We start from the raw sequence: 13,772 nt of genomic DNA on the forward strand, positions 1-13,772 counted from the left end.
TCAAATATGTTATGAAGGTTAAAGAAGGCAAAAGACTGTGGTTTACCATGGCTGCCTGCAAGCCAAATTCTGTTGCCCGGCCCTGTGTGTATGATCTCTCACACCAAACTGGCAGGCCCTCAATATAAGAGGCAAAATGCGACCTTGTACCGAAAGCATGTGTGTTATGTAATGTTAACAGCTTGGTTCACTGTGAAAGAGTCTACCCATTGTTCTCTAAAAAATGTGTCTTTTTAAATACTACTCTCCCTTTGTTTTTCCTCCTGCAGCTGCAAATGTTTCAACACTCCCCCTATCATCTCCGTCCCAGAGGTTAGAGCAGATAAGAAGGCGAAAAAACAACATTCACAATGAAATGTTCTCTGAGCTCATGCAGTCCTCCCGCACTGAAAGAGCTCAGCAAAATGTGTAGAGGCAGACAATGTCAGAGTCCAGGAAAGCACAAAATGAAAGTGAGGACAGGAGGGATGCACGAGAGGACAGGTGGCAGGAGCAAGAGGAGAGGTGGCAGGAACAAGAGGAGAGGAGTCAGGATGAAAGGGTGAGGCTACTGGAGGATCAAACTGATATGCTCCAGCACATAGTTGAGCTGCAGGAAAGGCAGCAGGAGCACAGACCACTGCTGCAGCCCCTGTGTAACCAACCGCCCTTCACCCCAAGTTCCATAGCCTCTTCACCCAGACGCCCAAGAAAGCAGGGGTGGGGGGGCTCCAGGCACCCAACCGCTCCAACCCAGAGGACTGCCCAAGCAACAGAAGGCTGGCATTCAATAAGTTTTGAAGTGCAGTGTGGCCTTGTCCTTCCCTCGTCCCCCACCCCAACCACGCTACCTTGGCAGTTATGCCCCTATTTATGTGATGAATTAATAAAAAATGCATGAATTTGAAACGACGACTTTTTGCCTCTGCAAGTGGTGATCGAAGGGGGAAGGGTGGTTGGCTACAGGGAAATAGAATGAACCAAGGGGGTGGGTTTTCATCAAGGAGAAACAAACAGAACTGTCACACCATAGCCTGGCCAGTCATGAACCTTGTTTTCAAAGCTTCTCTGATGCGCAGCACGCCCTGCTGTGTTCTTCTAACCATCCTGGTGTCTGGATGTGTGTAATCAGCGGCCAGGTGATTTGCCTCAACCTCCCACCCTTCCATACATGTCTCCCCCTTACTCTCACAGATATTGTGGAGCACACAGCAAGCAGCAATAACAATGGAAATATTGGTTTCGCTGAGGTCTAAGCAAGTCAGTAAACTGCGCCAGTGCGCTTTTATACGTCCAAATGCAAATTCTACCACCATTCTGCTCTTGCTAAGCCTATAGTTGAACAGCTCCTGACTACTGTCCAGGGTGCCTGTGTATGGCTTCATGAGCCATGGCATTAAGGGGTAGGCTGCTACAGGATAACCATAGGCATTTCAGCATCCGAACAGTTATTTTCTAGTCTGGAAAGTAAGTTCCTCGCTGCAGCTGTTCAGACAGACCAGAGTTCCTGAAGATGTGAGCATCATGTACCTCTCCCAGCCATCCCACATTGATGTTGGTGAAACTTCCCTTGTGATCCACCAGTGCTTGCAGCACCACTGAAAAGTACCCCTTTTGGTTTATGTACTGGCTGCCAAGGTGGTCTGGTCCCAAGATAGGGATATGCATTCCGTCTATCGTCCCACCACAGTTAGGGAATCCCATTGCAGCAAAGCCATCCACTATGACCAGCACATTTCCCAGAGTCACTACCCTTGATTGCAGCAGCTCAGTGATTGCGTTGACTACTTGGATCACCGCAGCCCCCACCATAGATTTGCCCACTCCAAATTGATTCCCAACTGACCAGTAGCTGTCTGATATTGCAAACTCCCAGACGGCTATCACCACTTGCTTGAGAACTGTAAGGGCTGCTCTCATCTTGGTATTATGGCGTTTCAGGGTAGGGGAAAGCAAGTCACAAAGTTCCATGAAAGTGCCCTTACGCATGCGAAAGTTTTGCAGCCACTGGGAATCATCCCAGACCTGCAACACTATGCAGTCCCACCAGTCTGTGCTTGTTTTCCGGGCCCAGAATCGGTGTTCTATGGCATTAGCCTGCCCAATTGCCACCAGGATGTCCAAATTGCCAAGGCCTGTACTGAGAGAAGTCTGTGTCCATCTCCTCATCACTCTCGTCACTGCGGTGCCGTCGACTCCTCGCCTGCTTTTGCAGGTTCTGGTTCTGCACATACTGCAAGATAATATGCGAAGTGTTTACAATGCTCATAACTGCTGCAGTGATTTGAGTGGGCTCCAGTTTGCCATGGTATGGTATCTGCAGGAGAGCAGAGTGGCAGTGGAAGTGGTGGTTAGAAGACCAGTTTTGCAGACTACTACATCGTCTGCTGCTAGGACACAAGAGCAGTGGTGTCTGTTAGCTGAGCTGAGCGGGCTGCACTCTTGCCATGGTATGGCAAGACAAGAGCAGAAGAGCAGAGTTGCAGTGGAAGCAGTGGATGACGACGGTCATATAGAGGACCTGCGAGACCACCAGGAGAGCAGAGTGGCAGCGGAAGCAGTAGTTGGAAGACCAGTTTTTCTGACCAATTGCACATCTGCGGCCAGAGCAGGAGAGCAGAGTGGCAGCAGAAGTGGTTGTTCGATGATGACAGTTAGCAGTCGTACTGCTGCACCGTCTGCTGAAAGCAGTATGGCGCCCGCACAGAAAAAAGGTGCGAAACGATTGTCTGCCATTGCTTTCATGGAGGGAGGGGCGACTGACGACATGTACCCAAAACCATCCACGACAATGTTTTTGCCTCATCAGGCATTGGGAGCTCAACCCAGAATTCCAATGGGCAGCAGAGGCTGCAGGAACTGTGGGATAGCTACCCACAGTGCAACACTCTGAAAGCCGACACTATCCATGGTACTGTGGATGCACTCCGCTGACTTAATGCGCTTAGTGGGGACACACACAATTAACTGTATGAAATCGCTTTCTAAAAATCAACTTCTATAAATTCGACCTAATTTCATAGTGTAGTCATACCCTTAGTTCCAACTACTTCAGTGAGAGCCATACAAGTGTACATAGCAGAACTGGACCCAGGATCTTTTAGGAACATACCTGATTCTTTTGCTAACATTAACATTACTTCCTTCCCGGGGTCTTTGCAGAGGTTCTTCTCTGTTACGTGGAGACCTATGTAGCTCAGATAAAACAACAAATTTTGGTTTTCCTTTTCCAGAAGGATTGTAATAAACAGGAACAATGGGATGGCCTGTTCCAAAGTCATCTGAAGGATATAAAGAATGAAGCATTAATGTCATATTTCAAGTCAAAGTATGATTTCATTTTGCTAGCTATTATATGGCTTGCAAGTTGCAATATTTTTTTATGTACAAATAATAAAGTAAAGCTTTAAAGATAAGTAAGGTACCACAAACTTTATAACTACTGAAAATGGAAAACAGCATATGGAAAGCATTCTCTATGGAAAATACCACAAACACATTCAGGTTATGTAACAAAATAATTAAGAGCAACATAAAAGCAATATTTTTTGGAAACATTTTTTGGAAACATAAAAGCGATCTTTTGGCATGGTGTTTTAGCCTTGGCTAATAACAATATTTATTAGAACTGTAAATACTGAAGTTTGCAAAATTGTCAGTGCAAGCACAAAATCTAATCTTCTGTATTTAACATTAATGACAATGAAAAACACTAATAATATTTTGCTTGCCTGTCAAAACAGTTACTTTGCCCGCCACTGAAATGTGGCCACCACCACTAGGATGGAAAACAGCATCTGCTTAACAGCATATTGCAACTTTGCATAGCAGTTTAGGATACGACATGAAGCAGAATAGTTTTATCCAAACGTCTCGCAGATATCGCAGGGAACTTGGAAGTGTGCTGAAGAATGTCCAAGTGATATTCTCTGAGATCATTCCTGTCCCACAAGCAAAGGAAGGCACAAGGCAGAAGATTCTGAAAGTGAAACACTGGCTAGAAAAGTGGTGCAGATGGGATTTGGCTTTGTGGAACATTGGTCCACCTTCTACAGGGAGAGGGAGCTGTATAGTTTGGATGGCTTCCAATGGAGCCATCCACTTCACTAGAACCAAGACCAATCTTCTCTGGGACAGGTTGGCTACAGTCATCAAGAGGGTGTTAAACTAATAAAAAAAAAGGGGAGGATAAAAAGAGGGAGGATATGAGCACTCAGCACAAAATTGAGATGTTGAGAACAAAATTAAAATCAAGGAACCAAAAGACATAAAGAGAAGAAATAATTTAATTGCCCTACGCTAATGATAGGAGCCTTGGTAAAAAACAAGTAGAAGTGGATTCCACATTTATGAGCATAAATTTGATCTAGTTGGTATTACTGAAATCTGGTGCGAAGATTCCCATGACCGGAATCTTAAAAATCAATGGTCATAACCTATTTAGGAAGGATTGAATGGACAAAAGGAGGTAGAATGGCACTCTGTCAAAAATGGCATTACCCATTTCCAGGTCACTGATAATGCAGAAGAAAATGATCTTGAAAACTAATGGATCAATGTCCTAATAGATAAGCAAAAGATGGGATGTTAGTTGATGTCTGCTGTACTCCACGACTCCTAATACGGGCCAGTACTAAAACATCCTTGGAATGTCTAAATATTATAGATGACAATTTCCTAACTCAAAATGTGTTGCAGCCAACACACAGGAATTCTAGATTACAGCTCATCTTGATAGATAAAGAAAAAACTAGTCACGGAACTAAAAATTAATGGTAGCTTGATGATGCCTATAATGTGCAAACAGAGTTAAGTCCAGACCAGTTATATATCCTTGGTGCTTTAAAAGGGCCAATTTCACAAAAGTAAAACCAATTAGGAGCCAAATCAGCTGGGAGGAAGAATTTAATCAGAAAAATGTGAATGATAATTGGTAATTGCTTTAAGAACATTTTCCTACATACTAAAAAAGCCACAATCCCGCAATTGAAGAAAAAGGCCATATTAGTTGAAAATACCAATCTGATTTAGAGGGGGATTAAAGCCAGCTATAAAAATAATATATAAAAATGGAAGACAGCGGAAGTTGATAATAATGAATATATATCAGGAGTTAGGAATTGCAGGAAACTGATAAGGAAGCAAAGGGACACAATGAGAAAGCTATGGCCAGCAGAGTTAAGGACTGTAAGAAAGAGTTTTTTAAGTATATTAGCAACAAAAAGAATCCTGACAATGGTATTAGTCCATTACTAGATGGAAATAATATGGATATAACACAGAAAAGACCGAAGTGTTCAGTAAATATATCTGTTCTGTAGTTGGGGAAAAAACAGATGATGTAATAGTACTCTTTCCATTCCACTAGTATTTCAAAGGGACGTTAAAGTGCAGCTACTAAAGCTGAACATTTTGAAGTCAGCAAATTTGGATAACTTGCATCCAAGAGTTTTAAAATAGCTGGCTGAGAGGCTCAATGGACCATTAATCTTGATTTTCAATAAGACTTGAAACACTGGGGAAGTTCCAGAAGACTGGAAGAAAGATAATGTTGTGTCAAGAAACTATAGGCCTGTCAATCTGACATCCATCCTGGCAAGATAAAGAAGCAGTTGATACAGGACTTGATCGATAAAGAATTAAAGGAGAGTAATAATTAATGACAATCAACATGGGTTTATGGAAAACAGTTCCTTTCAAACTAACTTGATATCTTTTTTTGATGAGAGATTACAAATTTGGTTGATACTGCATGAACTTTTTATTAAAAAACTAGAACAATATAAAATTGACATGGTACTCATTACATAGATTAAAAGCTGGTTAAGTGATGGGTCTCAAAATGTAATTGTAAGCAGGAAATCATCACCAAATGGATGTGTTTCTGTTGGGGTCCCACAGGGATCAGTTCTTCGTCCTATGCTATTTAACATTTTTATTAATGACCTGGAAGAAAATATAAAATAATCACTGCTAAAGTTTGAAGATGACACAAAAATTGGGGAAGTAGTAGATAATGAAGAGGACAGGTCACTGATACAGAGCCATCTGGATTGCTTGGTAAACTCTGCCCAAGCAAACAATGTGTGTTTTAATATAGTTAAATATAGATGTATATGTCTAGGAACAAAGAATGTAGGTCATACTCACACAATGAGGGAGTTCTATCCTGGGAAGCACAGACTCTGAAAAAAATTCTGGAGCCATGGCAGACAATCAACTGAATATGATCTTTGAGTACGATGCTGTGGCAAAAAGGTCTAATGCAATCCTTACATATATAAACAGGGGACTCTCAAGTAGGAAGAGAGAGGAAATTTGATCTCTGTACTTGGCACTGGTGTGACCACTGCTGGAATACTGTGTCCAGTTCTGGTATCCACAGTTCAAAAGGAAGCTGATAAATTGGAGAGAGTTCAGAGAAAAGCCACAAGAATGATTAAAGGGTTAAAAAACATGCCTCACAGCAACAAATTCAAGGAGCTCAATCTAGTTACTTTAACAAAGAGAATGTTAAGGTGTGACTTGATTGCAGTCCATAAGTACCTACATGAGGAATAAATATTTACTATTGTGCTCTTCAATCTAGCACAGAAAGATATAACACAATCCAATGGCTGGATGTTGAAGCTAGACAAACTCAGACTGGAAATAAGCATAGATTTTAAACAGTGAGAGTAATTAACTATTGGAACAATCATGAAAGATTTTCCATTATCAATACTGTTTTCATGATTGGATGTTTTTTAAAAAAATATGCTGTATTAATTATTTTGGGGAAGTTCTATGGCCTGAGTTATACAGGAGGTCAGACGGAAGGATCACAATGGTCCCTTTTGGCCTTGGAATCTATGAATTTAGATCTGAACCTTCCATCTTGGCCCAATCTTCAGCCTGAAGTTTGTTTCCAACATCTTTGCTGTGAGATAAGATTTTTGTGTTGTTATAATGTTGTAAATGATCATATTGTAAATGGAGTACTTGATTAGTTTGCTTACAGAAATGTGGATAAGCTGCATACTCATTTGTCATGCTCTCTTCCTTGCTTTTTTTCCTAGAGGTTTTGGATGCTTTCCAATTCATTAGGAATTGTCTTTCCATTTCTTTTATTTCTTTCCCATCAAGGGATTCTGAGGAAAAAGGAAAACACACGCACACTTTTCATAATAAAGTTAGTCAACTAAAAGGTTAAACCATTAAATATCTTACTGATATGCTTTCTTTTGCCAAAACTTGCTTACATTTTAGTTAACTTTGTCAGAAAAGAGATCAAGTGATAGATTATATCTTGAAAATTATTCATAAAGAAATTGTATGTGTAACATTGCAGTTTTCAAATGCATGGGAAAGAGACTATAAATTATTTGTATGGTTTGCAAGGAGAATGTTTGATATCCAAATTAAGACGTGATACTGGGAGTGCAGGGGTCTAAAAAGAAAGCATACATTTATGCAGGACATATACATTTATATGGGCATAAGGAAGTACACACTTGCAACCAAAGCCTGCCTGTGTTACTCATCAAGTAGTCCCACTGACCTCTTGGGGCCAGCTGTATGTTGTAAGAAAGCACGATTTGATCCTTTATCATAACTTCACTCACTCTTAGTAGAGTAGGACCCACAGTTCTAGTATGATTTGACTCCATCCACATTTCCAAATTAAGAATCTTGTTTGACTACAACTTAGGCCTGGTCTACACTTAAAAAATAGATCAACTTAGCTACATTGCTCAGGGCTGTGAAAAATATCGTGCCTTGGGTGCCGTAGTTAGGTCAATCTAACTCTTGATGTAGACATGCCTAGGTTGATGGAAGAATTCTTCAGTTGACCTAACTACCATTCTTGGAGAGGTGAATTAACTACATCAACAGAAAAACCTCTTCCATCAATGTAAGAAGCATCAACATAAAATGCATCGTTAAGACACCCAAACTACCTTAACTCTACCCTGCAGTAACATTACAAGGGGAAAAAAATGAAAGATATCTTTAAAAATCAGTATTGCCTAATCTGGGACCACAAACACAGAAAAGCCTGAATTATATGGATATGCCATAGTATCACTCCTTTTTAGTAAACTGTATTTTTGTTAATAATAATAAGTTGAGTCATAATAAGCAACATGGGGTTTTTTAGCTTATTAATCAATTTAAACTATATAACTTGTACAATAGCTTTTAAAAATTATATTTACCACCTGACATTAATGTGGAGAACATTACTTGGTTTCATAGGAATTTCACTGTAATTTAAAAATAGATAATGTGCCAGCTATTTTTTTTAAGTGGAAAGTGTTCTAACCATACTTTTACCTAGAGTTTTTGACTGTATAATAAGCCTGTCCCTGTATTTTGGTTTGCGGCAAACAGGATTCCCTTTAAGATCCATTCTGCACAGCTTGGTCCATTTGTTCAATACAAACTCCAAATCCTGCAGTTAACAGAAGAAAAGAGAAAAAACAGACTGTTGCTTTATCTTGAGACTGTAGATGATAGAATTCAGTAATCATGTTGGTTGTTCACTGAAAAGTCTGCTTTTGGACTTTTGGGGGTAAAATTAGGTTTGTGTTTGTTTGTAGGACTGGGGCTTTGTATGACACTTTTTGAATGCTGCACAGTATTTTACATAATAGAAATAGGAAGGCAGTGACAAACATTTACAATCGAATATAAAGTGAGTGATGGCAAGCTAACATGCCAATCATCATCTGTTGGTTTTGATTCTTTATTTCTGACACTCCCCTCTAGAGTCAGGTTTTCACATCCCAAGACAATTGTCTACCACTAGTTCCTATGATAAAAATCCTCAGCTAGCTGAGGCGCTTCCACATGGGAGGAATATGGTTATGGAACGAAGCCAGAAAGCAACAGTACTAAGTAGGACTGGTTCAGACACATTGTAACAGAAGGGGACTCTGGGTCAAGAAGAAAGTGGGGAATGAAACAAGCTGTAGGTCAATTCTTTCCATAAATGTATTAGGTTACCAGTCCCATGGTTTTGCTTTGCTTGTACCGGACTTGGTGCTAATAACAACATTCATTATCCTAGAACAGTAAGATGCTCAGTCCATGCTCTGATGTTGTCTAATCAGATTTCCATACATTCTGAGCCTATTTTTGAAAACGCTCTGGCTGATGGCAGAAGTTTCTTTTGGCTGATTTTGCAGTGTCTCTGGAAAGCCAAATAGAGCAGAGACTTTATCTGAATTGACCTCCACCTAGTGCTTACCCTATTTTCATGCAGGAAAAATTGATTGCTGAAGAAGCATTTTTGGAGGTGTTAAAGATTTTCTAACTCAGAGCACCAGTGATCAGTAATGACATGAAAGCTCAGGTCCGACAACGGCTCTAGCTGAGAATTCTAGCCCGAAAACCAGTATTTTATGGACATGCATATAATCTGGTCTATCTTTATCATACTTCTCTTGTGTGAGAGCATGGAAACTTCTATTGGGTTAGTTGGGAAGAACATAGAATAGGGTCCTGATGTCAGGCAACAAAAACGTTAGCACTTGGTAGCTGAACACAAGAAAGATCCTGTTTTTAGGATATAATGATGCTACTTGCAAGCAACTGTCTTTGCCATCATACTTTTAAATGCCAGACACTGGAGAAAAGCCAGTCAAGAAGACAATAAGACATAGGAGGAGAAGATATATAGCCTTTTGCATCATAAAAGGCCCTTAAAATATAATTCTACCTGCCAAGACTTCAGAAATTCATAGGACAGTGGACATTTCATGCAAAAATTGATTAAAAAAAATAAAACTAAAATCTGGCAAATCATGCTGGAAAAATATAATTTACACAAGACATAGTAACTCCCCTACATATCTGTGGGTGGCCAGTTACATTCTTGGCCCAAATAGTGAAACGTTTAAAATACACCTTTCTGCAATCTGGGTTTCTGTCTGGTAAATCAAGGGCAATATGACCTAGATCAAACTTTTTCTGTCTTTTAACTTCAATATATTAAAGTTAACTAGATTTGAAGGCTATTCATAAGTGGTTAGTAAGTTGCTCCATTCTATTCTAAGAGTCTACCTTCTGAAATACACATGGTCCAAAATTTCCTTCCAATATTACTCTGAATATGAATCCATACAGTATGTGGCTGTATAGACCATTTGAGAGGAGATCCTAAAGGCTATGTATGAGAGTGAAAGAAGGGGCGGATAATACTAGAACTGATGTACCACAGTTGTAGAAATATCTGTTGAATGAGGATCAGCATTTCATAAACTAGAAAATTTGGACAGTTTTCATGGCTTGATAGCAAAAGTCAAATATCTGCTGATCTGAGTTCAAATTCAGACTGCAAAATTAATAATGTGCCCCATTATCTACTCTGTCTCTGAGAGTAGAAGGGACTTAAATCCATGGGAAATGCAGAAGATGATACTCTACTGCATCATTCCACTTTCTTCCCAATCTGATGAAAGCCCCACTGTAGGTGTACCATGTGGTTTAGGATTCATGGGTAGAGAACAAGGGGACAAAGGAAAAGGCAGCACGAACCTCCTCCTTCCTAACAAAAACCCATGGGACTTTTGTAGGTAAGTTAATGCTTACACCCACTTATCCACTCCATAGTTTGGAACTGTTTAAGGGTAGATCTGGAGTAGCAGCCTGTGGGAAGCCCAGGGGAGAACAGTTCCTAGAGAAGCCATGTTGATAAAGTGAGTGCTGAAGGAAGTCCAAGAGGGGACAGCTGCAGTATGGAGACACAGAACTACCTTCTTGTGGAACGTCCCATGTGGGAACAGTCCACCTAGGGAAACACTGTTAGTTCCATAACATTAATTACAAAGGAAGACTCTATCCGTATCTGTCTGCATGATACTGTGATAACATAACTGTTTAGTAGATTCAGTGTATACCCCCTTACCCTCAAAAAAGTGTTAAATAACTTTAGGAAAAAGACATTTTTGCCTGGGCTTATTTAGAAAGAAAATATTTAGCCAGCAGAATTTATTATTTTGTTCTTATCTGGGCAATCAGCCATTGTCTTGACAAATGTTTAAAAAGTATTAGATTTCCCTTTAAAATAATTAATTCAATTAATATAAGTTTTTAGAAGACAAAACTGCATATTACTTAAAACCATAACATGTAAACTGCTACACTTTGATGAATGCACAGAGTGCTGTAGATTTTCATGAGCAGTTACTCACTAGATAAATGACCCAGAACATACTCAGTCTAGTGTATGTTTATCCAAGAACACACTAATCCTGTGCTAAAATATGATTAGCCTTTCGATATGCTCTAGTTGTTCATTGCCTTCCTGTCTCTAATAAAGTGCTTTCACTTTCCAGCTTTCAATAAACTGTACTAAAGGGACTAGACACTTTTCTGGGCAGTCTCTTGTTTGATAAATGATCATGTCATGCTATCACTTTGAGGTCTGCTACAAAATATTGAAGAGCAAATTATATTCCACATACAGGAGGTGTGAGTGCCTCAATAGGCTGCTGTAGTACTGGCAATAACCTTCTTCACAATTAATGATGACCATTTAAGGACTAGTATTTGACCAGTGTGCTCCAATTTTTATTGGAAATGTCTAGCTCAGCTGCCCTAACTACATCTACAGACAGCAATTTGTCACCACTCTGACTACCTGTCATAATCTATTTGAGAAAAAAATCAATAATTTTTCTCTTGTTCATGACTGAATTGTGAAGTGAATGAATTTATCTTTTTTGATATCTTCTTGTCATAATCAATAATGGCCAGAGGTTGAATAAATTAAAGACTCTGAACATACAGATGGTTTTATATAGGTCTTTTCAGCATTTTCTATATCAAACATAACATTTACATAGACATTAGGCCATATTATTCTCAAAATAAAGGTTTGTAGATTTAAGTTTTTATAAAAACAACAGACTATTTGCAGCACCTAGTAAAGTTCTAATTGAAACAGTTGGGTTTTTTTAAAGCAAATAAACATCCTTTCAATATTTGCACTGAAACATAACAAAACAGAATCCTGGTAGTTTGCGTGAACCTGACTAGAAACAAAAGTGAAATTGCTAGTTTACTTTAATTGTCCAGACATACAGAAATGAAAAATCAAACAAGCAGAACTAGGAAAAAGTAAATGAGATTTTTTAAAAAAATATTTAATTTGGAAGAACCCCAGGTGTTATTGATAAAAAGAGCTTTTTTAAAATTGTAGTTATCTAAAGTATCTCTTGACAGTGCTGTTAATGTTAGTAAAAGGCATGCTAAGCATACATCAACTTAGAAATGAGGCAATTTAAAAAAAAAACAGCTGTAAGTAGTTTCATGTACTGTACATGAACCTGACTCCCTTCTGCTAGTTTTTGAGGTTTTATGATGACATTTTCTTTTTCTTAAAAATGATTTTCTTTTCCCTGTTGCTGTGTCAGAATACTCACAAAAACAAAAATGAAAACTGACTAATTAGCTAAATACACTTAGGACAGGGAAAAACTGTCAAATAATCCAAATAAACAAATATAGAAAATATATTTTTCTTTAATTGCCTTGAGTTATTTGAATATTAGGTATTACTTTTATAATAGTATGTAGAAAATGTTCAGGCAGAAATGTGATTTTTAAATCAAAGTTGTTTGTTAGGTTTTAGCTTGTCTGTTGTTTTTATTTTCAGCTTCCTGGCATCAGTGTTCAGCAATTTACAACAGTAAAGTTGGTTGGTTGGTAAGAATTAAAGAAAATAATCTAAAGTCTTTCTGTTAAATTGCCGTCAGTGCAGTTCAGATCACATTTGATTATCCAAACCTCGCTTATCTGAAACAGGGGCATGTTCCCTCATGTCTATTAATGAAACTGAAAATTCCCTTCATTGTCCAAAACTTCAAGTATATGAATTTATTAGTCTTAATCCTCAATGATGCTGAGCTCATGCACAGCACAGGTGCGGGGGTGGGTTTATTATGCTGCCATAACAAAACTGACCTACGTTATGTTCAGAGAAAAAGATAATTGATATAGTTACATTGGACAAACCTCATACAACAGTGAAAAGGGTGTAAAGGAGATGGTTCATGTCACCTAGTTCTGTTACGTCTTTCACTTTCTTCTCCTGCACAGACTACTATTCCATTCCCACTGCCATTTCCCTCTCCCGCACAGACTACTTAATGTTCTCACTGTTGCTATTAAACTCTGCAAAATCCTTGATGGCTTTATAGCCCTGGCTCCTCTTCTTTCTGTCTGTCATTTCTCACCACTGCACAGACTCTGAGGCCTTCTGCCCTCTCTCCTCTGCCCGCACTATTGTTTCCAACTTTTGCCCACAACATCTAACAATACCTGATTTCCTTACCTGCTCTTTTTGCTGTCCCCACCTCCTGCACAGTGGGAAAGTACAACTTTAATTTTCCATCTAAATCTTTGCACCTTGTTGTTACTTGATTTAAATTATAAATATACAGTAAATACTTGAAATATACTTTCCTTTTCCTTTTTCTTATGTTGAAGAAACAGTGAAAGGACACCAGTGAAAAGAGAAGTGTGACTAAGACTTTCCATAACAAAATATAAATAATGACATGTTGATTTAGCGGGAATATTTTGTTAATACGTAGTAATTATTATTAGCCTCATTATACAGAGGTAACTGAGACAGAGGAGTTAAGCGACTTGCTTTATGCCAAATAAGGAGTCATTTCAAAGGCAGTATTTGAACCTAGCAGCTGATTGTTTTCACTCCAGTTCTGGATCACTAACATGATATTTCTACTGTTTCCTATCTTCACCCTTTTCTAACCCAGAGAGTCATAGTTCTAAAGTCTCTC

At 38.9% G+C, this 13,772-nt stretch overlaps 1 protein-coding gene across 6 annotated transcripts in view; it reads right to left on the bottom strand.

Annotated features, from left to right (window-relative positions):
• Window positions 1-13,772, bottom strand: part of PPP1R42 (protein phosphatase 1 regulatory subunit 42) — a 75,800-nt gene that overhangs the window by 48,587 nt on the left and 13,441 nt on the right. For 5 of the 6 annotated variants that reach the window (XM_030553224.1, XM_030553227.1, XM_030553222.1 and 2 more), the window contains 3 exons: window positions 8,296-8,413; window positions 6,978-7,109; window positions 3,092-3,260 (listed from right to left, as the gene is read on the bottom strand). In XM_030553224.1, the coding sequence (XP_030409084.1) occupies window positions 3,092-3,260; window positions 6,978-7,109; window positions 8,296-8,413 (419 nt within the window). Of the gene's footprint in view, window positions 1-2,226; window positions 2,297-3,091; window positions 3,261-6,977; window positions 7,110-8,295; window positions 8,414-13,772 lie in introns of those variants that run through there. The other variant, XM_030553225.1, reaches the window with a different exon arrangement.

The sequence above is a fragment of the Gopherus evgoodei genome, chromosome 2 (assembly GCF_007399415.2).
Source record: "Gopherus evgoodei ecotype Sinaloan lineage chromosome 2, rGopEvg1_v1.p, whole genome shotgun sequence".
Classification (NCBI taxonomy): domain Eukaryota; kingdom Metazoa; phylum Chordata; order Testudines; family Testudinidae; genus Gopherus; species Gopherus evgoodei.